General features: G+C 52.4%; 5 protein-coding genes and 1 non-coding gene across 6 annotated transcripts; 5 read left to right on the plus strand and 1 right to left on the minus strand.

The window, feature by feature from the left end:
* Positions 1-2953: 2953 nt before the first annotated feature.
* On the plus strand, positions 2954-3039 carry J4E83_002532. Its single transcript has one exon. It is a non-coding gene; the product is annotated as a tRNA-Tyr (tRNA).
* A 184-nt stretch (positions 3040-3223) lies between these two features.
* J4E83_002533 (uncharacterized protein) lies at positions 3224-4186 on the plus strand (the record flags this gene model as incomplete). The annotated part of the gene is made up of 1 exon (XM_049329478.1): positions 3224-4186. The coding sequence occupies one exon, from the start codon at positions 3224-3226 to the stop codon at positions 4184-4186; it is 963 nt and encodes a 320-aa protein (XP_049191157.1).
* Positions 4187-5984: 1798 nt separating this feature from the next.
* Positions 5985-8433, minus strand: J4E83_002534 (uncharacterized protein; the record flags this gene model as incomplete). The annotated part of the gene is made up of 2 exons (XM_049329479.1): positions 5985-7659; positions 7709-8433. 2 exons carry the CDS (start codon positions 8431-8433, stop codon positions 5985-5987), a joined length of 2400 nt encoding a protein of 799 aa, XP_049191158.1.
* A 291-nt stretch (positions 8434-8724) lies between these two features.
* On the plus strand, positions 8725-10766 carry J4E83_002535 (uncharacterized protein; the record flags this gene model as incomplete). The annotated part of the gene is made up of 2 exons (XM_049329480.1): positions 8725-9386; positions 9434-10766. 2 exons carry the CDS (start codon positions 8725-8727, stop codon positions 10764-10766), a joined length of 1995 nt encoding a protein of 664 aa, XP_049191159.1.
* A 1419-nt stretch (positions 10767-12185) lies between these two features.
* Positions 12186-15053, plus strand: J4E83_002536 (uncharacterized protein; the record flags this gene model as incomplete). Its single annotated transcript, XM_049329481.1, has 5 exons — positions 12186-12607; positions 12657-12915; positions 12965-13200; positions 13248-14107; positions 14158-15053. The coding sequence occupies 5 exons, from the start codon at positions 12186-12188 to the stop codon at positions 15051-15053; spliced, it is 2673 nt and encodes an 890-aa protein (XP_049191160.1).
* Positions 15054-16225: 1172 nt separating this feature from the next.
* Positions 16226-19898, plus strand: J4E83_002537 (uncharacterized protein; the record flags this gene model as incomplete). Its single annotated transcript, XM_049329482.1, has 5 exons — positions 16226-16485; positions 16537-16687; positions 16740-17279; positions 17328-17968; positions 18017-19898. 5 exons carry the CDS (start codon positions 16226-16228, stop codon positions 19896-19898), a joined length of 3474 nt encoding a protein of 1157 aa, XP_049191161.1.
* Between the last annotated feature and the right edge of the window lie 3485 nt (positions 19899-23383).

Consider the following 23383-nt stretch of genomic DNA (forward strand, 5'->3'; position numbering starts at 1 on the left):
TAGTGCTTTGGGCCGCTTTTTTTCTTTTCGTGGTAATGAATTAGGGCTTGGGTGGCTGCTCTCTTTTTGGTTTTCTATATCATCTTTGGATTGGAAGGATGTGGGATATAAGGGACACGAACACAGACTGGAAGTTCGTTCATCGGCGCTTTTTTTGCTTGGATGGGGAAAAGCGTTGGTGTGGTTTTGTAGTATGGTGAAGACAGAATGATATATTCTACATACTACTATCTTGTTTTGTGAGTGTGTGATGAACGTGTTGACATTGCTTGACATTAGTGCCTTGCAGAATGCCGAATGAGAGTAGTACATGAGACCTGCAGGGCCTGCGTTTTGTGTTGTATAGCCCTTTTACGAGAGCAAGTGTTGCGTTACGTTATAGTACGACATGCTGGCGGTCTTGGTGTATGCTAGGCTTAAAAACAAACTACCCAACATTTGGCAAGAAGCGTGCCCAAGTATCAACATACAACCTTTGATCCTGCTTCCTGAAAGTCGCAAAGGCTAGAACGAGTAAAATGAGGCGAGCTACAACATAGATCGAACCAGAAAACAACGTGAAAATCGAGGACAGCCTCTCTACCCATTTCTCAACCAACTCCCAGTCATTCTCAAGTCTCTCTGTCGTTCCGTTCAGATTGTTGATGGTTTCCAGTATGAGCGACATGGTTGTGTCTGATATAGCTGGTCGCTGGAGAGATGCTCCGTTGAAGTTGATCAAGCGGACGAAATTTGAACTATCTCGTGGGGCTTCGTCGAGCTTGTAGAGGTATTTTGTGTTGCATAGTTGTTTCCAACAGTAGTGGTTGTTTCTGCACCATGATATCGATGCTCGACCTTTGCTCACGCCGGTTTGGAGTTCAAGTAGGGCCTCTATGCAGGGGAGGAGGTAGAAGCCTGGCTAGAAGAGCGTTAGCCATACGTTGGATCTTAGACTTAAATAAAGAGGCGCTCATGTACTTACTCCGGGTTCGGGAGGTTCAGCAATACAGAGAGTGTTAGCTATCCAGGAGAGCCTGACGTATCTCGAGTCTCTGCACTGTTCCGGCTCGGGGGATATCTTGCGAGGCCTGTCAACAAGAGACTTCATGATGAACTCGGTAGTCGATACTGCTTCGTTGGCTTTCTTGCCCAGCACTTTGAATAGAACAGTTACAACAAGTAAGTTGGCGATGGGCAATGTCGACGAAAGCACACTTGCGACTTGCCAGAGAGTTCTCTCAGTTCGACTCGGGAAGTAGTACTGCCAGGCAGCACAATGGATGCCTCCAAAACACATTGTGGACAAGGCCAATGCGTACGTCAATGTGAAATATTGTGCAGACTGCGCCTGGGGTCTGAACATGTCGTTTGTAATGCGCCAGGATGTCGTCGCTCTATCATTCAATTTGGACAACCGAGGTTGGGACGGACGAAGGGTGCGTTTGAAAAAGGATTCTCCGTGCAATGCCCCCAGCATGCAGTCGCCTTTTTTCGGCGTGACGCCTTTTGATAATTCGATCGGAACCTCAACATCTTTGGGTTTCGCCCAATTTGCAGCGTAGGTAGCTATGGCGATAGTAGCAAAAGCAACGGTGCAGACCTCTAGTAAACTGATTGGCAGGTCGTACATCTTTCGCGTGATGACAGAGACGACCAACCAAAGAATTTGAAGGGTCGCCACAGTCTTGAAAAGACTGTCTACTTTTGACTTGTCGAAGATTTCTTCCTTAGTGAGATACTCGTCGTCGAAAGGACTGTGCCCGTTCGGCACACAGCATTTGACCAAGGCGTGTGCTGTTACTGGGAAGTGCTCTACCTGGATACCTCGGATGGATATGTTGCCAATCGTTCCGCCCATGTTCGCCAGATAACAATGTGTTAGAGTCCATGTTCTGGAAGTGTTTGTGTTACTAGGTGTCCGGCGTTTGGTGTGCGCAGTGACTGGTAGAGGTCTGGACCACGAGAACTCATGGAATAGCCAATAGAGTAGTTGGCATCCGCGGTCGTACTCGACGTTCCACCCAAAGTTCACTTCTTGTTCTTTAAGTCCATGTAGGTCTTGGATCGCCATTTGTAATTCGCAAACTGCTTTTGCAAACGCGAACTCCGGAAAGACGACGGTGATTCCCATCCATTTGGTCTTCCGCCAGAATCTCTTCCACTGACTATCGAGAGGGTCTGGGACATTGAGATGGAGGATAGTCCATGTACATGCAAACACGGTGGTCAGACAGCTCCAAAGTATCGTCATAGTGCCGCGCTCGGCAGGACCGTTATGCCATCCAGTATAATTTGTAGTCTCGTTTGCTGCGATCCCAGCGCCGTGCGATGTTTCGACCAAGGAGATGAATGAAGAGAGTGCGCAAATGGCGCGCAGAGCTGGGAAGGGTGCGGCCCCCATTTGCATGGTTCATGGAAAGTACCTAGGTAAACAGCTCCACGAGGAAGGAAGTGCTATGCACTATCACGAATACCCAGGTGTTAGAAGCTTGACGTCAGTAAGCAAGAAAACATTATAGGGCTATAGGCAGAAATTATTCGTCATACTGCTGGGGTCGACCGGCAGAACTGAAGGGATTCTTCCTGGACGAGCTCAGCCTGGTCATCCCTTGCTGAGACAGGTAGACGGCGTTTCCCACCATAGTATCGACAGCATTTCGAAATGCGACGGTGTGCAGCAGAGGCATAGAAGCGCAACTCAGTAGCGAGCTGACTCTCTTTCGCGGTTCGAGGTGTACCAGCGAAGCCGATGTTCTGTATCTGAGATGTGTGGGGAAGGACAGAGCGGCTTCCAATACCCCGCTTCATTACTAAAGGCTAACAAATTTTGTCTTGCTTGCCGCCTCCACAGCTATGTATCCTTGCGAGCTAAATCATGCGTCGGACTGTGAACTCCTCTAATTTGCAGCCAATATATATTGATGTTTTTTTGGATCTGTCATAACCAAGCACGACTTCGATCTGAAGTATTCTCCCCGTAGCTCAGTTGGTTTAGAGCGTCTGACTGTAATATCTGCTGTTATCAGAAGGTCCCTTGTTCGACTCATGGTGGGGAGATCAGACATCCTTTTTTTGCTCCTTTGTGGGCATCTTCGCGATGCTATTTCTGCCACCCAGTGTCACGACGGCCCTGCTTACGTCACTAGCTTGATTCGCAAACCTGGGCTTCAACACGGCACACCTCAGATTGCCAGAACGTGAAGCATCATGTGGCCCAAACGCCCTGGGCCATGCATTCGAAATGGCTTCGAAAGCCCCACGCCGAAGTACCGCTCGCGAGCTTTTTTGTCCCTCCCTGCCGGCTGAGGTGTGGATCAACGTCTTTCGCCATCACACCGACCTCGCGCACCTCTGGAATGTCGTGCGACGCGTCTCTCCCACCCTCCGCGCATGCGTCGAGCATGCCTTCGGCGAGCACTTCCTCAAAGAAATACACATAGACTTCCAGCTCGAGAAGTACAACCTGGGCGGAAAGAGCAAGAGGCCAGAGGTGTCCACGCGGCTCGCGCGACGCGGCAAAGGCAAAGATAAGCTCACAGCCTGGTTCAAAGATGAGCGACCGGATCCCGGTTCAGACAAAGCATCGGGGAAGAAGGAGCGCGAGCATTATCACAAAGTAACGCGTCGCTGGGAAGAAAACGTCAAGAACTGGAAGGCCGAGATGCCCAACTACACAATCAGCATCGGAGAACTCGTAAACGACACCGAACTACCCGACCTCAGCATCGACGTCGCAGCGCGCGAAATAAATTTCGACTGGAAGAACATGCTCCAACTCTTCTTCCGCGAACAGGAACGCCTCCGCATCCTCAAAGACGAATGGCACATCAAGACCGCCAAGAAGATCCAAGCCAACAACGCGCGCCTGAAAAAGGGCGAGAAACTCATGCCTTCCGATTACCCGCCGCCGTGGTCCACCGCCGAAGCCGAGATAAGGAAGGATATCAGGCGAGCGAGGCTCAAGGAGCATTATCGCGACGACGAGCAGATGGTGTGGGCTATCGACTCGTTGAAGCATTTTGAACAATATGGCGCGGCGGCTGGTAGTGCGAAGGCGCTCAAGCTTAACCCGGATTTGCCGGGTGCTGGGCTGGGTGAGAAATGGTTTGGTAGTGTGAATCTGGTGCAGGAACTCTATCTCGATGAGTGGAGTTGTATGCATCGGATTGATACCAAGGTCGAGCATATCCGGAATGGAACATGAGGGACGGCGATACAGTCTCCTTGTGAGGAGCATCGGTACATTGGGTTGGAACGAGCAACAGCTCGAACACCGTCATCCGGAGCAGCCGGAACAGGCGTCACTGTTACGATACGATTGAGGCACTTGCGCGTCCGCAGGATGTCTGGGATGCTGTGACATGACTGACGCTATAGTTCTCAAAGAACTTGGTCAAATACACGATACTTTCATTGAGAACTATAGCGTTCGTCATGTCACAACACCCCGGACATCCTGCGGACATCTACAAGTTCACGCATGCACCGGCATGGTATACTCGACAAAGATGCAATACTACGCTGGCACAATGTCTTCGCGACTGAAGACCTCGCGGTGTCCGGTGTGGACTAGCGAGTCTGTCGACTGTCCATACAGTTACTCGAGACCCATACACATACGTGGTTCCACCCACAGTAGCCTTCGCAACCCGCTTGACAGGAGTTCTCCATGGCAATGTCCGAAAAGAGAAACAGTTCTTCAGTTAATTTGCTTTGAGGTTCGAGAGATCATAGGCTCAGTATAGTCGCTATGCTATGGTAACAGTACTAAGCCTGTGATCTCTCGAACCTGAAAGCAAATGATCGAAAAAACATCTTTTCAACAATCTCATAAGCATCTTTGTTGATACGCAAACGTTTTCATGGTCTAAGGTTACTGTGACATGGGTTTTCCACAACACATTGAATTCGACAATCGCCGGCCATGGCGCTTTGTCGCTGCTCGACTGCGCCCACTACTTCAAATACCAGAAAATTTTTGCCGCACACTTCAGTACCAACATCGACAGCTCAAGGGCACCGCCCTAGAAAGCCATCTCGATTACAATCCCAGCAATCTACACGCCTTCGTCAGCAAACACTCGCACCGCATCCCAAGACCAAGCACATACCAATCCGCCCACTCTACTCCGCCTCAGCATCCGCATCCGCATCCGCGCCAGCACTAGCAACAGAAACAGTAGGAACAACAGTAGCAGTAGCGCTAGCCTTAGCCAGCAACGACGCCCTGATACTCTGCATAGCCTGTGCGCGCTTACAGAAAAGAGTACCACAGTTAGGGTCCGGCGCGCCGCCTTCCCCGGCCATGGTGAGGGAGGCGAGGGCGCCTAGGGTGATGAGGAGGGGGGTGGTGATGTGCATTGTTTTGTTTCGTGGGGGTGTGAGGTTCGAGGTAGTGGCTGTGGGTTGATGGTGGGAACGGTTGGTCAGATGGAGTTGATTAAAGGGGGTTGGATATGTTGGGCTTGTTCTGGGGGTGTGGAGTGGAGAGAGAGAGAGGAGGTCAGGGGAGGTTTTGTACGTATATATTCAACGAGTGCGTGACGATGGGAGAGCGGAATTAGCTGCGTCACTAAGTGAGTTGTAACCTGTGATGCGTACAGCACCCCCATCTATTCGAAGCTACAGGCAGTCACAGATGCGGAAGAGGTCCACTGCGTGGCAAATTGGAAGCATTTGACCCATGAAGCCCTAAACGTGACGTGCCGTGACGCATAACTTGCTCAGGTCCTTTTTGACTGGGTCTCATAGCCCACTACAACTCGCTGACATCGCAGTGAAATGCAAAGACGCGTATGACGTGCTTTCGTTCGAGTGGGTGAGAAGGCATGACGAGTATGGGGGTAGGGCGCTTCGACAGGCTGGTTGGGGTGAGCGTTTGCTGTGAGTACGTAGCCCATCACGTTGACAAACTCGACAGTGGGAGACCGAAAGCTCTGATGATTACTGATATGGCTATGGCTTACGTCAAATGCGACAAACAAAACGCATGTGATATACTACTAATGAATAAAGCTCTCCCAATCCATCTCTTTCGGCTCGTCGTCTGAATCCGGCGCAGGAACTCGAGCGCTGCGAGGCTCAACGGACCGCACAGGCTGATCCATTTCTATGTCGGTGCTTACTTCGCTCGATCCTACGCTAGGAGTCGGTTTCCTGTTGTCTTCAATAGACTGCGCCAGCCGTTGCGACTCCGAATCACTGCTATCACTCGAATCATCGCTTGATTCTGAGGTAGGAACTTCTACCCTAGTATCGTCAATGGGGGGTTGGGGTACACCATGGTCTTGTGCATTGTCATCACTCGTATCATCATCTTGGGAGCTGGAATCGCTTGGAGACCCAACAGGCTTTGAGCTTTGACCTTGAAGCGCAGCATAAGCGTGGGTACCGCGGGTCTGTAGCTCAACCGTTTGCTGAATGGACGGCTTGCTCCGATGCCCCGGCTTTTGCGTTGGTGCCTCGGTATCATCTTCGGAGCTAGACTCGGCAGTGTCTGAGCTGTGCCCTTGAAGGATGGGTGGCACATCAAGAGGCTTCTGGTTTGCAAGAAAGGCAGTCTCAGGCGGTGGAGTGTCGAACTCCTCCCATTCGGTACGCCAGGGTGTCCAGGAGCGCCAACCGTCGGGAAGTGTTGTAATCTTTTCACCTTCTTCTGGATCATCCTCGTCGCTCTCTTCGCCGATATTGGCTTCTTCAAGTTTGACGGTTGGCTCAAGATCCAGCATATCCCAAAGGGCCTGCTCCTCCCTTCGACTGATCTCTCGATCGAACTCACCCAGGGTTAACTTGCGGGGTCCAGGCCTCTCAGGTACGATGTCAGCAGGTGGATTTGTGGGCTGATCCGCAATATCCCTCGACTGAGACGCACTTCGCGAAGGGGGTTCGCTTTCTCCTACAAGTGATTCTTCATCTGAATCTGACAGAGCGAGTTGGTCAAAGGGAAGTGGCGTCCCGCTCCGCTTGGCTCTTGCACTAAAATCAGGAGTCTCGTTGCCAGATGTTTCTGCGTCAGTCGTTTGAGGCTCTATCGATGGCTCCGCTGGGGTCATAATTTGCTCGACCTCATCCCAGGGCACCTCTCGTTTGGTATTGTTGCGTCGGTAACGGGACCATTTGCCTTCGTATACTCTCAGCGCACATCGTCGGGCTACCCCCTTCCATCTCTCTTGACCGTTCTGCTGCATCCCCACGATATCGATGGCGGTCAGAACATCCCTTTTCTTGACTAGAGGAATACCGCCTTTCACACGGTGCCTTTGTGATCGAAGACGTGAAGTAGCCTGTGTGAGAGCCGTCTGGACGAGTCGCTTGGTGACGGAGAGAACAAGTGTGTGGAAGTCGTTGAAGGCGGTCCGATAGATGCTTGGTTCTCGAGCCAGTTCCGAGGTGTATTCGGACCAATGTGGCCAAGGGGATGGTATCGTAGGCGAGCGGTTCATGAAGACGGTCTTGGAGAGAGTGAGCATGACCTGTGGGTGTAATAGGGTGGCTTCTGGAATATCCTCGAGGATGCCGTGCTTTCTCTTGGGCGCTTTCTTGCCAGATTGGTCGCCTGCCTCTGATTTGAGAGATTGTTCGGGATATATGCATTCGCCCGTATTTCGTCGTACGCAGTTGGCGCATGGTGTTGCTCGATCGCACTTTTGCTTGAACTTCTTGCATGAAATACATGCTCTGTGATATGTCAGCATGTTGTTGCTTAGTGTTGGTAGGCCTTGCATACCCTACGACAACTCTTCCGCCTCTCCGTGACGGTTCTGGCTCGCTGGCAGGCGGTGATGTGGTCGCTCGGTCACGACCAGTGTCGTGCGCGCTCTCAATCTTGTCAGCTACAGCAGGCGTGATCAGCCAGTAGTCGCCGAATCTCTCTCGCTCCTGGCTAGCCTCAAAGACCTCCTGCATCCACGCCAGGGCTTCACCTGCAAGATCCAGCTGCTCGTTGCACTCGTCGCCCACGTCGATGGCAGCAGGGACGTCGCGGAGTGTCATCTTGGCATCGCCCTGTCTGGTGGCAGCATCTTGAAGCAATAATAGCAGCTCCTGCGTCTCTGGTATGCTCTTGGTGCCGATCGCTCTTGCTATGCCGGGGACGTCGTCCCTTCCCAATCGCTCAAGCGCCGCGAAGAAGACAGCCTGTTCCTGTGCTGACCAATATGAAGCGCCGATTTGTGTGTTGTAGTACTGGAAGCTTTCGGCATGCGTCTCAAAGCGCGCAGCAGCCCGAGTCACGTCCTCGTTGAAGAGCACACGGTAGGCGTCGTTGTACTTTCCCTCGAGGTAGTATTTGCGCACGCGGGCAGGATCGATCGACTCTAGACGACGGCGTTTGCGTGGTGTGTGCGACGTAGACGACTGGCGGCGCGATGTTGGTCGTGTAGGCGGTCGCGAACTTTCATCGCTGGAATCTCCTGACGGTTCGGAATGCTTGTAGTCGGATGCGGAACTCATGGCGGATGCGAGAGGGCAGGCGCGACCTCAGTATCCTGGTGGAATATATGCTGAGTCGCGTCATGTGGTAGTGCGCGTATAGCGGCCATGGTGGGCGGTGATGGTCGCAGTGTCCCAAGGTTGGTGAAGAGCGCGGAAACATTTTGGTGGGGCCAGGCCTCGGCGTACCGCGTCTTGTACCATGGACCTGCGTCATGCATCGTGACTTGGCAACATCTTCGCTCCCACTTTGTCCTGGCACGCGTCTTGATGTTCCGCTTCGCCCAGCATGCGTTGAGGAACTGCACGCGAATGGGCTACCAGCCTGTTTGCGCAACCACGAGATATGCTTCAAGAAGGGCCAAGAGCCCCAAGGCCGTGGTCCCCAGTCCGCCCCCAGCTCCTCCGCCTCCACCGCCGCTGAAGATCCAGCTGCGCGAGTACCAGGAAGACTGCATACAAGCTGTGCTGTCCTACCTCGATGCCGGCCACAAACGCCTCGGCGTCTCTCTGGCGACGGGTTCCGGCAAGACTGTCATCTTCACCCACCTCATCGACCGCATAGCCGCCACTGGCGACACTTCCCAGACGCTCATCCTCGCCCACCGCCGCGAACTCGTTGAACAAGCTGCACGCCACTGCAGCCTCGCATACCCCGATAAACATGTAGACATCGAGATGGGCAACAACCAGGCCTCTGGTGCTGCCGACATCACTGTCGCCTCTATACAGAGCATCACGTCGGGTGGACGATTGGAAAAGTTTGACCCTTCGCGGTATAAGCTCGTACTGGTGGACGAGGCACATCACATTGTCAGCCAGACATACCTGGACGTCTTGGAGCATTTCGGTCTGAGACATGCGACTGACTGGACCAAGTCAAACGCTCCTGCCCTCGTCGGCGTGTCGGCCACCTTTTCGCGCTTCGACGGAAGGAAGCTGGGAGCTGTCATTGACCACATCGTCTATCATCGGTATGACACCAGCTTTCTCGAGCATAGACCTAGGCTGACCTACGTAGTGACTATGTAGACATGATCGATGAGAACTGGCTTTCCGATGTCATCTTTACAACAGTCGAGATCAAGGCCGATTTGACCAAAGTGGGCACTGGCGCTGGCGGCGACTTCCAAACCGGCGCCCTCTCTACAGTCATCAACACTGCGGAGACGAACGAGCTCGTCGTCAAGACCTGGCTAGCAAAGGCAAGGGACCGACACTCGACCCTCATATTCTGCGTCGACCTCAGCCATGTCACCGACTTGACCGCTAGGTTCCGCACGTCCGGCATCGATGCCCAATATGTCACCGGTGACACACCTCCCAAAATCCGCAGTGCACGTATAGACGCTTTCAGGAATGGCGATTTTCCGGTGCTGCTAAACTGCGGTGTCTTCACTGAGGGGACGGATATTCCAAATATCGACTGCGTGCTGCTAGCTCGCCCCACCAAGTCTCGTAATCTCCTCGTCCAGATGATCGGACGTGGCATGCGGTTACATAAGGACAAGCAGAATTGTCACATCATCGACATGGTTTCGGCACTTAGCACCGGAGTAGTGTCAACGCCTACGTTGTTCGGCCTCGACCCGGGCGAGATCGTCGACCAAGCAGACACTAAAAGCTTGACGAAGCTTAAAGAAAAGAAGCTTTCCGACAAGCAACGCGAAGAGGAAGCTTCCGAGCTTAGGAAGAAAACTGTCGCTAAAAAGTTACCCGGAACCGTCTCCTTCACTGAATACGACTCTGTGCATGATCTGATAGCCGATACTTCCGCCGATCAATACATACGCAATATTAGCCAGAACGTTTGGGTTGCCGTTGGCGACGGAAAATACGTTCTCAGTGGCAATACTGGCAACTACTTAGTAATTGAACCATCCGGAGATGTCGAAGGTCGTTTTATCGCCAAGTACCACTGGAAGTTGCCGGCCGATAAAATCGTCAACAGCCCCTGGGGTAGAGCGCGTGTCATCGCCGAAGGTGACTCATTCGACCATGTTGTTCACGCGGCAGACACATATGCGATTGACGCTTTCCAACACTTCTACATCTCAAAGCATCAAGCATGGCGTAAGGGTCGTGCGTCGCAAGCTCAGGTCGACTTTTTGAACAAATTCCGTCCCAAAGAAGATGCCTTAAAGCCGGAAGATGTGAGCAAGGGCAAGGCGGGTGACATGATCACTCGCCTCAAACATGGAATGAAAAGTCGCTATGACAAAGCGGGCGTCAAAGAAAGGACTGAACAGCGCAAGAAAGCTCGCGCGGAGACCATGGAGCAACGACTCCAAGGACAAGTACGAGTCGGGCCTTTGGAGCAAGGCTCAACACTCAAAGAGAAGCTGCTTGAGTAAGGCATCGCGATCTTTGCATATATCTCGCATAAGAATGTCTTCGCAGACACGATCGCGTGTCGCGGGAATATGTTGGCTTGCAGCTCCTAGCGATAACCTCGCACTACGCTGAGTCGCTAGCCTCGGCAAGTGCGCAGCCGCGGAGAAATACAAATTCGAGCACGAATACCTACCAGACCATTCATGGTATCTCCGACGCGTGGTTTCCCTGCTAGATTTCCGACTTATCCCTCAAAAGCTGGAAATCAAGCAGGAAACAACGCGTCAGGGATACTATGAGTGGTCTGGTGTACTTTGGTCGTTGAGTTGAGATTTTTCTGAATTCCCATGGTTGAGAAACACTGAAGCTAAGGCTTACTTCGGACGCGTGATTTCTAGCTTAGAGCTATAGTCAGAGTGTGCTGTTGCAAGGCTGAGAAGAACGATACAATGATTTAGTTTTTGAATCATTGTATCTTTCTTCTCAGCCTTGCAACAGCACACTCTAGTTATAGCTCTAAGCCAGAAAACAAGCAGGAATATGTCGCGTCTATTTCGCATGCGACGAAATATCAACCGAGTCTTTTTCGAGACATTCGACTCTGCAGAAGAGTGACAAATGTCATGTCTGCAGAACACAAGTTGTTCGCAACAGTCCCAATACCAGAACTGTTACACGCGATTTCGCCCTGTGAGCACTAGGAAAATTCAAAAATTCGCGCAATATTGGCGACTACCGTGCATCAAACAAGATCAAAGAATGCGCAAGTCCAGCATCTCTGGAACTCTCGAGTGTGGCATCTCCGCTGGATAGATGTTGGATCCACATCAAGAGCCGAGCCCCCACACCAACTTCAGCCTACTCGGTCCGGCCAGGAACATTCTTTAGCGGCATCAAGGCCCGCTAACGCCATGGCGTATACATATCACGCGCTATTCCCAATCTGAGCGTCAAAGATAAGCTCGCATATCCCAGCGTATCTGGTATGGTAATTCAAGATGACCGAAGCCTGGCGTTCGATGCTAGCTAGGATGATGACGGAATGCAGGATGCGAATCTTTCCCCACAGATCGAAGTAGAGTTTCCGCGGTATTGCTGTGCAACGGCTGACGTTGACCATACCGTTGACGTATCCAACTAGCTGGTTGAAGGGTGCCACTACGTTCTTAGAACACTCCGGGTTTAACATAGTATCACCAACCCCAAACAACTTCGATTGCCCCATCTGCCTTTTGTCCGGTCTAGTCTGGTCTGGTATCTCAGCATCGTCATCTTGCCTATACGTCGCTTTGCGCATATCCTTTCCGCTCCATCGGCATAATTTCATGAATATTTCCAAACCTGTTTGATCACAGTGGCCGTCACGTATAGCACAAGCCCTATACCGATCCTACTGAATCTTCCCCAAGTCTCGGTACCCCATCTCCTAGTCACGCATCATGAGCGTGGCAACCCAAAACCCGGCGGGAGTGCCCGTGCCTCCTGCCCATGAACATCAGCCACAGCCACATGCCGCGTCGAAATCGATACAATTGCCGCCATCACCACCGGAGACCGTGAACGGAGACGACACCAAGTCTACCACGTCGACATCAGAAGCAGACTTTCCGCTTCCACCACCAGCGAATACTCCACCACAAGTTCTGGACGTTGATAAACCCACCCCGGACGCGCATGTACCAAGAGACCCCAGACTAATCCGGCTAACGGGTGTTCATCCTTTCAATACCGAAGCACCGTTAACGGACTTGTTCAACGAGGGTTTCTTGACTAGCCCAGAGCTGTTCTATGTGCGAAACCATGGCCCAGTGCCTGATGTACAGGATGCAGAGTGTCTTGATTGGGAGTTCTCGGTTGAAGGGTATGTTGCGCTCTTGGAAGATGATGTCTTGATACTAAACCTCCGTTAGTCTGGTAGCCAACCCCCTCAAGATCACGTTGCGACAGTTGCTTGAAGAATACGAAAACGTCACATATCCCGTAACTCTGGTCTGCGCCGGTAATAGGCGGAAAGAGCAAAACGTCGTGAGGAAGAGCAAGGGATTTTCTTGGGGCCCAGCCGGCGTTTCAACAGCGCTATTCACTGGTGTAGTCATGAAAGACATCATCGAGCGAGCGAAGCCACTACGGAAAGCGAAGTACGTGTGCATGGAAGGTGCTGACAAACTTGTAAGTCGCATTTCGGTGGACAACGTACAATGTCTAACACTATGCATAGCCCAACGGATACTACGGCACATCGGTGAAACTTAACTGGGTCATGGACCCAAACCGGGGCATCATGTTGGCCCACAAGATGAATGGCGAGATGCTGCGACCTGATCACGGCAAGCCGTTAAGAGCCGTGATACCGGGACAGATCGGTGGCCGAAGCGTGAAGTGGTTGAAGAAGTTGATCGTTACGGCTGAGCCAAGCGACAACTGGTACCACATTTACGACAACCGAGTGCTACCGTATGTGCCTCGAACTTGGAAATGGGATCAAGACTAACATTTTACAGTACCACTGTCGACCCAGATGAGGCAGCGAAGAACGCGAAATGGTGGATGGACGATCGCTACGCCATCTATGATCTCTCACCCAACTCGGCTATTGCATGTCCCGCCCACGAAGAGAAGCTGGCCTTATCTTCAAGTCCCGAATCGTACAATGTCCGGGGTTACGCCTACAGTGGCGGTGGACGACGCGTGACAAGATGCGAACTATCGCTCGACAAGGGAAAAACATGGCGACTTGCGAAGATCGATTACGCAGAGGACAAGTACCGGGCCTTTGAAGACCGACAACTGTACGGCGCAAGGTTAGACATGGACTGGCGCGAAACGAGCTTCTGCTGGTGCTTCTGGAATCTGGAGATTAGCACTGCCGAGCTGAAAGAGGCGGATGATATCGTGGTGCGGGTGATGGACGAGGCGATGTGCGTTCAGCCAAGAGACATGTACTGGAGTGTGTTGGGTATGATGAACAACCCATGGTTCCGGATAGTGATACACAAGGAAGACGATGTACTCCGATTTGAGCATCCGACGCAACCCGCGTTGATGCCTGGTGGCTGGATGGAGCGCGTCAAGAAGGCCGGTGGAAATCTCACGAACGGATACTGGGGCGAGAAGATTGGAGGTGAAGAGCCAGAACATGCTGCCATCGAGGAGGTGAAAGAGATCAAAATGACGAAAGATGGGGTTGACAAGGTCATCGAGATCGATGAGCTGCGGCGGCACGATAAGGCTGAGAACCCATGGTTTGTGGTCAACGGCGAAGTTTACGACGGTACTGCTTTCCTGGAAGGCCACCCGGGTGGTGCGCAGAGCATCATAAGCGCAGCGGCTCAGGATGCCACAGATGAGTTCATGGCGATTCGTACGTCCCACATCACCAGGAAGACATCACATTCAGCTAACAATAAGCAGACAGCGAAACAGCCAAAGCCATGATGCCAGACTACCACATCGGCACCCTCTCAGAAGCCTCCCGCAAACTCCTTTCAGAACCCGAACACATCCCCGAATCCACCACCCCGCGCCCCATCTTCCTCGACTCCCGCAACTGGCGCAAAACCCTCCTCCACTCCAAGACAAAAGTCTCCTGGGACACACGCATCTTCCGCTTCAAGCTCGACCACCCAGACCAAGCGCTCGGCCTACCCACTGGCCAACACCTCATGATCCGTCTCCGCGATCCCGTCACACGCGAAGCCATAATCCGATCATACACACCCATAAGCCAAACCACGCGAACCGGCTACTGCGACGTCCTCATAAAAGTCTACGCCGACACACCCCACCGCGCCGGCGGCAAAATGACAAAAGCCCTCGACTCCATCCCGACAGGCCACTGGGTCGATTTCAAAGGCCCCATCGGCAAATTCGAATACCTGGGCCGCGGTCTCTGCGCCGTCAACGGGAAAGAGCGGCGAGTGAAGCGTTTCTTCATGATCTGCGGCGGCAGTGGCATCACGCCCATTTTCCAGGTTCTACGCGCTGTCATGCAGGATAAAGAGGATGAGACGCATTGCACTGTTCTCAATGGCAATCGGCTGGTAGAAGATATACTGTGCAGAGAGGATTTGGATGCTTTTGCTAGGGACAACGCGGAGAGGTGTAAGTTGTTGTATACGTTGACGCAAGGGCCGGAGGATTGGCAGGGGTTGAGGGGGAGGATTGGTAAGGAGTTGTTGGGGGAGCATTGTGTTAGGGATGGAGGGGAGAGTTTGGTGCTGATTTGTGGGCCTGAGGCACTGGAGAAGGCGGCGCATAAGGCTTTGAATGAGCAGGGTTGGAAGGATGAGGAGTTGATGTTCTTCTAGTGTCGATGTTGTTGTTTGTGGAGTTTTGAGGCATTGGAGGGAATGGGGTACATGTCATTTCGGTCTATTCACTGTATATAAAGTCGCGTTACTTGAACTACATGTACTGCATTTGCTTGAAGAGCCAAAGTATGCCATACTACAAGCATGCCTTCAACAATTCTATCACCGAGTCTTTTGCTCGCTCCCAATAGTACTGCGGTGACGCGACGCAGACGAGCGCCTCACAACTTCCGAAATCCATATGTACCTATCTAATTAGGTCCTCTCGGAAAGAGAAGTATCGTCAACACAAGAGCTTGCTCGCTCCCATCACGTGGAAGGCCAGGACTAGTCTCGCCATGACATCGCACTTCACCCGCCCATCTCGATCACCCCTCATCCCACCACTCTCCAAACCAAAACACACATGTACAATGACATTCCCCGGAGACCATCAACCACAAAACCGCATCTCCGTCCTCTCCCCTCCTGATAACGAAGCGAGACACCCCCCTGTCGCCAAGCCGCCTAGCTCGCGATAAGGAACACCCAACCACCTGGGCAGTGCCAAACCCACCCGACGCGTCTCCACATCACACCTGTCTTGAAATCTCCACGGAGAACGCGTCTCCATCGCCCCCTAGTAACGTTAATGAGCAATGTCAATTGTTTGACTGGACGCGCCACGGTATCCTTGTCGTTCATTACTGCCGCGGGAACGGTAGCTAGGATGTGGTATAGTACAGACAGTTGCAGGGGATGGGAGCAACCCCGCTGCGTTGCGATGCATTTCCGCGACCACCGCGGGGCATGCGTGATTGGGAGATGGGATGATTGAGCTATCTATCCTTCGCGTGTGGCGGAGGGGTTGGCGCGGGAGGGCAAAGCGCGTGTTTGGTCGACGCGCGGGAGATGTTCGTGCCACGGAGTTGTTGGTTGCGGCTATTGAGGTATCTTGGTCTACTGATTCTAGTCGTTGAAGTCATCTCTTGCCTTTGACATCTTTTTCTTCCCCAAATTTCTGTGTCTTACTCTTCTTGGAGCGAGTGTTGCAGTTTACGCTTACGCATACGCATTGTGGTATCTTGTGCCCTCTTGGCTGAGTGTACTAGTTCGACTACTTGCTTCAGAAGTACATCTGTTGTCTTGATACTCAAATACCCGAGGCTTTGATAGCCTTTACACACATCATGGCTGAGACGGAGCCAATCGTCACACATGGCATCGAGCCTTCATCTGGCGAATCGCATTCCCCACCTGGCGACCGCCATATCACAGCGACATGGGGATCGAAAGACGGGAACATATCGAATGCGGAGTGGAACGATGCGGAAGCTAACAAGCTGCCTGAGAAGGTAGCTGATTTGGAGAAGAAGGGCGAGATCAATGATCAACATCCACGGAAGAAGATTGTGGTTGTTGGATTGGGTATGGTGGGCATTGCATTCATGTAAGTCGGCAAGTCTTTTGAGCTGGAAGAGTAGAAGCTAACTTGTCTAAGTGAGAAACTCATGAAGTACGATGTGAAGCGGAGAGAATACGACGTGGTTGTCATTGGTGAAGAACCACATCTTGCATACAACCGCGTCGGTTTGACGAGCTTTTTCCAACATCGGCAAGTCGAGAACTTGTACCTCAACCCCAAGGAATGGGTAGGTTCAGTATCAAGCGAGGACGAAGTCTATGCGGCTAACTTCATCCTAGTATGCATCAATGCCGGAAGGCTCGCTGAACTACCATCTCAACACCCTCGTTACCGAAATCGATCCTGCCGAGAAGAACGTCAAGACTTCATCCGGCGAAACGGTACCCTACGATACCTTGGTCCTGGCAACAGGATCAGACGCGCTCCTCCCACGACACACACCCGGCCATGACGCGAATGGCGTATTCGTATATCGCACAATCGAAGACCTACAAAGACTTATCGAATTTTCTTCGACAAGGAAAGGTACAACAGGCGCTGTAGTCGGTGGTGGCCTGCTAGGTCTGGAAGCCGCACACGCGATGATGGACCTTGAAGATTTCGCGAAAGTGAAGCTCATTGAGCGAAATCGCTGGGTGCTATCGAGACAACTGGATGGCGATGCGGGCGGCATGGTCGTCGAACAGGTCCGCGCTTTGGGCCTGGATGTCATGTTAAGCAAGAGAGTGGGCAAGATCTTAACAACCGAGGACAACTTCGTCAAGGGTGTGGTGTTTGAGGATGGTGATGAGATGGAGTGCTCGTGCATTTGCTTCGCGGTGAGTAACATTGGACCGCGAAACAACGACAAAGACTGACTTCAGCAGATCGGCATCAAATCAAGAGACGAGCTCGCCCGGAAAGCAGGTATCAAATGCGCCGATCGAGGAGGTGGTATCGTGGTCGGCCCTGACCTAGCGACTTCACAACCGGACATCTACGCCGTAGGCGAATGCGCCAGTTGGGAGAACCAGACATTCGGTCTCATCGCCCCTGGTGTTGAGATGGCAGATGTCCTCGCCTTCAACCTCACACAAGCGAAAGCCCACGCGCCCCGCAACTTCAAAGCACCCGATCTCAGCACCAAGTTGAAGCTTCTGGGTGTTGAGGTGGCGAGTTTCGGTGACTTTTTCGCGGATCGCGACGGCCCGAAGAACATGCCTGGACGACAACGAGCTGAGAAGAAAGATGCCACCGGAGCGACACCGAGAGATCGAGTTAAGAACCTGACGGACGGACCAGCGCCACCACCGGTCAAGGCTTTGACGTACAAGGACCCATTCCAGCAAGTGTACAAGAAGTATCTGTTTACAATGGACGGAAAGTACCTGTTGGGTGGCATGATGATCGGCGACACGAAAGACTACATCAAACTGGTGCCCATGGTGAAGAACCAGAAGCAGTTGGAGATGGCGCCAAGTGAGCTCATCGTTGGTGCGCAGAAGGGCGACGACGATGGTTCAGATCTGTAGGTTGCACTGCGCTCATACAAGAATGTTGTACTAACATCACCCAGGTCCGGCGACACTCAGATCTGCTCATGTCACAACGTTACGAAGGACGACGTGGTCAATGCCACCAAGGACGGAACATGCAAGAGCATCGGCGACGTCAAGTCTTGCACCAAAGCTGGTACCGGATGCGGAGGCTGCATGCCGCTTGTGCAGACGATCTTCAACAAGACCATGGCTTCCATGGGCAACGAAGTCAAGAACCACCTCTGCCCGCATTTCGAGTACTCGCGAGCCGATCTCTTCAACATTATCTACGTCAAGGGCCTGAAGGACTTCGCTGCTGTTATGAAGGAAGCTGGGAAAGATCCAAACTCCTTGGGCTGCGAAGCCTGCAAACCCACCATCGGTAACATCGTCGCTTCGCTGTACAACAAGCATCTACTTGAAGTTAACAACAGGGGTCTACAAGACACCAACGACAGATTCCTGGCCAACATCCAACGCAACGGCACCTTTTCGGTTGTTCCGCGAGTCTCAGGTGGCGAGATTACCCCGGAGAAGCTGATTGTCATCGGTACCGTCGCGAAGAAGTACAACCTCTACACCAAGATCACCGGTGGTCAGCGTATCGACATGTTCGGCGCACGGAAACAAGATCTTCCCGACATCTGGCAAGAGCTCATCGATGGCGGAATGGAGTCTGGTCACGCATACGCCAAGTCACTACGAACAGTCAAGTCATGCGTCGGTACTACATGGTGCCGATTCGGCATCGGCGACAGTGTGGGTATGGCGGTGCGTCTAGAAGAGCGCTACAAGTCCATCCGTGGACCCCACAAGATCAAGGGCGGGGTATCTGGCTGCGTACGCGAGTGTGCCGAAGCACAAAACAAGGACTTTGGTCTCATCGCGACTGAGAAGGGCTTCAACATTTTCGTGGGCGGCAACGGTGGCGCGAAGCCACGACACTCGGAGCTACTCGCCAAGGACGTGCCACCAGACGACGTGGTGCCCATCCTCGACCGTTACCTCTCTTTCTACATCCGCACAGCCGACAAGCTCCAACGAACAGCGAGATGGATGGAGAACCTCCCCGGCGGCATCAAGTACCTTCAAGAAGTCATCCTCGAAGACAAGCTAGGCATCTGCGCAGATCTCGAGAAGCAGATGGAAGACCTCGTCGGCACCTTCTTCTGCGAATGGACCGAAGTACTCAAAGACCCCAAGAAGCGATCCTGGTTCTCCCAATTCGCAAACACATCCGAAACCATCGTCGACACCATCGAACCGACGCAAGAGCGCGGCCAAGAACGGCCCTCATACTGGCCCAAAGACTCCATCACAGAAGACTTCCGCGGCACAAAATGGACAGAACTATCCTGGCAGCCGCTCGTCAAAGCCGAAGAGTTCAAAGACGCAGACACAGGCGACAGCAAAGCCATCAAGCGCGGCGACACGCAACTCGCCGTCTTCAAAGTCCGCGGCAAATACTACTGTACCCAGCAAATGTGCCCGCACAAGCGCGCCTTCGTCCTCTCCGACGGCCTCATCGGCGACGACCTCGCCAACAACAAACTCTGGGTCAGCTGCCCGTACCACAAGCGCAACTACGAACTCTCTGGCGACAACGCAGGGAAATGCGCAAACGACGAGAGCGTCAACATTGCTGTTTTCCCCATCGAGGAGCGCGGTGATGGGTGGTTGTACGTCAAGTTGCCCAGTGTGGAGGAACTGGATAGTGTGCTTGGTACGAGTAAGTTCAAGATCAAGAAGAGCGAGACGGAAGATCCGTTTGTGGCGCTCGATAAGAAGTTGCAGAGGATGCAGTTGAAGGGACGGAAGGGGATGCAGGTTTCGCATCTTGAAGGTGGGCTGGGAGAGAAGGCAAAGGCCGCGCAGATACTTGCTGGTGGGGAGAGGGGGGCTGGGGGCTTGGACTGGTAGTGAACGCGTGCGGTTTGAGCATATCTAGGCCGGCGTCGTGGTGTTTGTTTGTATATATGATTCCCATGATTGGATTTGTACAAGAATAGGTACATCACTCTTGCGTTCAATCGTTTCCCCCTTCATTGCTGGCCTTGAGATTGACTTGTGCAGTCGTGTGATCGCCTCAGCCTCTGCATGCTGGCTCCCAGTTCTTTGGTATAGTAGCACTATGGGTTAGGGCTCTCTTGACCCGCCGATGGGTGTTCGATCATGCATGATCATTCAAGTCCGATGCTTCAGCTCTGTTCGTAGTGTTGAGCTGTACGTGGCACCTATCGGTGACTTTCAGTACCGACGCAGCTGCTGGTCCTGGGCTAGTCTTCCAACTATATGGTTGTTGACATGGTGATGTCTTCACTAGAATAGCTCCGCGCGTTGTTGCCGATCGGAAGGTGAGTGTTGCACCCGCAGTCATGTGGCACGAGTATGAACGTAGTGGTTGACATGTGATTGTAGTACATGTTCACAGTCGGTTTCTGGTGACCCGCTGTTGTTCGTTCCAAGGTGGTTACATGCTTGCTGCTTCATCCCGCCCAGATTCGCAATCCAAAGTGTATTGAGCGTTTAACACGGGGTTAGAAGTTCCCCGCACGGAGTCGTCGTACTTGGGCACACGTGGAGATGATTAACCTGAAACAACGGTGAGGCTGTTGTGATCAAACTAGGCAAGTATTCATAGCAAGCTTTCTGTCTAGTACATGATGCTGATCGGCTGGCTGGCAAGATTAGGACTGACCATAGGTTCCCCCTTCGAGTATTAGGCATATGTACCTTGCCTGATCTGTGCAGCAGAGCTGTGAAGTCCAGAACATTAGTTGCAGATGTGGTGTTAATGGTCAAGCTGGCACGGCGGGATCCGCTGCACAAACGACGGATCTGATACTTGACTAGAGAAAACGTGGTTGGGAGGAGCTAAAGTCTGACAGGGAGTCTTTGTGAGATCAGTTGATCGCATTCCCAGTAAGTTCTGTGTCTCACAAAGAGTAGCGCATGACTCTCTCAGTGCAGAATGCTCCGATAATCGCCAGTAGCTCTTTACTTTTCCCTCATACCACCCAGGAACCCGGTAGTAGTAGCAGCCCCGTATTGATCGTATGGGTACAGCAACCGTTGACCAGTCATGTTTTGGCCTCACGTTTGACATGGGCAATCCGTAAGACTGTCTGCCCACCATCGTATCATAGTTTTCTCCGATGTAGGCGTCCCTTCACATGCAGCTCAGCCCATGCTGACCGCCATGGCTCTCAGCCTTGGATACCGCCTTGACACCGCCTTGACCCAACGCCAGCGTGGCATTCAGGTAACTCGTTTGGGCATAGAGTAATGGCTGAGGCTGTTGAGAAAGCTCCCATGCGCTGTTGTCTGCGTCTTTCTCAGTTTTCGCATGTGAACTAAGCTTTTGTTGAGATCCTGCACTCATCCTAGCCGATCAGATTGGATCGATCAACATGAACGGCGTCCCTTTGAGTAGACCTAGCTTCGATAGGACTATCACAGAGTGAGCCCGATGAAGCCGACAGGCTGACTGTCGGTCCATTGCAGTGACATACGGTGGCGTATCAGGGCGTAGCATAATGCACACCGCTGGAGGAATGATGAAGACAGGGCGCACGTCATGCTTGATTGGATTTCCATGAACTGGAACAAACCTCCGGTACCAAACGACTGACGTGTCCCTGTTACCGTTACACTGTACCGAGAAGCAAGGGGCTCGTGTGGTCTTACTGGCTACTTTCGTCGCCATTGCAAGCAAACACCTCCGCAGTCTTGTGACACCGAGAAGGTCCGTGAGTGTGGTCACTTGGCTTGCGACGCAATGCCGCTCTCACCGGTACTTGATGGGTATATAGAGACTGGCTTCTGTGTCAGGTACCGTAAATAGCCCGGTCAAGTTCTTTCTTAGCCATCAGCTAAAGCCTCCTTTTCAGTTCCTCGGCAACATCTATCTAACAACCATCGGCGTTATCCAGAGACCAGCATTCAAAACATGAGGATACAATTTAGCAGGCACCGTTCCATCTCCGTGGATCGTCAGACCTCTTCTGCTTGGTTTCCTCAGCTATCGAGCATGCACAATGTCGACGGAGACGACCTTGTGGACAATCTCGAAGCCCGTTTCACATATCGCTACGGCATAACGAGGCTGCATATCGAGAATACCCTCTCGGAACTGTTCACGAGACTTGGGCAGCACTCACACATTGACCAAAGGCAAAAGCAAATGCGCCTTGTTCAGGTCCTGGCCGCTCAATCGGTCATGGATGCCAAAAGCCGTTATCCTATCAAAGGTCTCCGAAGAGTGCGGCAGATGTTCATTATACTGTCGTATCTAGCAGCTGAACATGGGTCGTTTTTGCTCGCTGAAGCACTCACTTACTTCTGGGTGAATAACGAACCTGTGCTATCGCAAGAGTCGTCGAAATACCATGGAGACTGGTGGAGAGCTTTGGCAAAGGTACAAGAGGCACTGGAAGAACCTACGACGAGGGATCTCGAGCCCTTCGCCATTATGCCATACGCTGGCTTTCACCATGGTCGATCTCCCCGAGCCTTGCCATGGCCCGGCCACAGGGCGCGGTCATTGCCTGTCATGCGACGTCGCCACAGCCCGGATATGAGCCTCGCCATCCCAACGTACCCGAGCTCTGGTTGGGCTTCGCCGATGATTTCACCCGTCGGATATCCCAGAGGCGATTACTTCGACGAGCTTCAGAACCTCCAGTGGCAGCAAAGCGAGATGGGCATGAAGTTGGAAAGCGTTGACGGGAAACTGGATGTTCTACTTGGTGAGTTTGGGTATGGGTATTATTGAGCAAGAGTAACGCTTCTCTGGTTTCGACCAGAAGTTGCATTGATCTGTCATTCTGTGATAGCCCGTATGAGGGAAGATTGGATTGACGGAATGGCGAACGTTCGGCTGTCGACATTGACGACCCAATCTGTACCATACGAGAGAGTTGGGCTCATCCAAGAAGTGTAGCGAAACTGAGATGGAATATGGAAATGGTTTTTGGTGGGCAGGCTCTACACCTGTCGTGTTTTGAGATATGAATGCGTCGTGGGGTGCTCTAGCGAGGCGTTGCATTTACGGCCTGTTTCCCAAATTGCGTAGCTTTCAGATAGTAAGATGAGAGCCTTGTCTGGCATCTCGAGCATATCCTGCCATTCTCACAGCGGTCTGTAAGCCATATTCCGAAGGGAAAAATGGGATCGCGTATTCCAGAATCTTAACAAATGATGTACCGTGCGTTTGATGTTGCTTCCCATTTTTACAGATGGGACCTGCTTTTCGTCAATGCGTGCACAAAAACGCGTACGTCGATCCGTACTGTCCTGAGGCGATGGTACTGAGCTAAGCCAAACCATAGCGTGAGTAGTAATTGGCTAGAATCGTATGAGGCGGCCATGCGCGTTGTCGAAGCAAACTTGTGCGACTGTTCAAC

Source organism: Alternaria metachromatica, assembly GCF_023757995.1.
Source record: "Alternaria metachromatica strain BMP 0045 chromosome Unknown scaffold_4, whole genome shotgun sequence".
NCBI classification, from domain to species: domain Eukaryota; kingdom Fungi; phylum Ascomycota; class Dothideomycetes; order Pleosporales; family Pleosporaceae; genus Alternaria; species Alternaria metachromatica.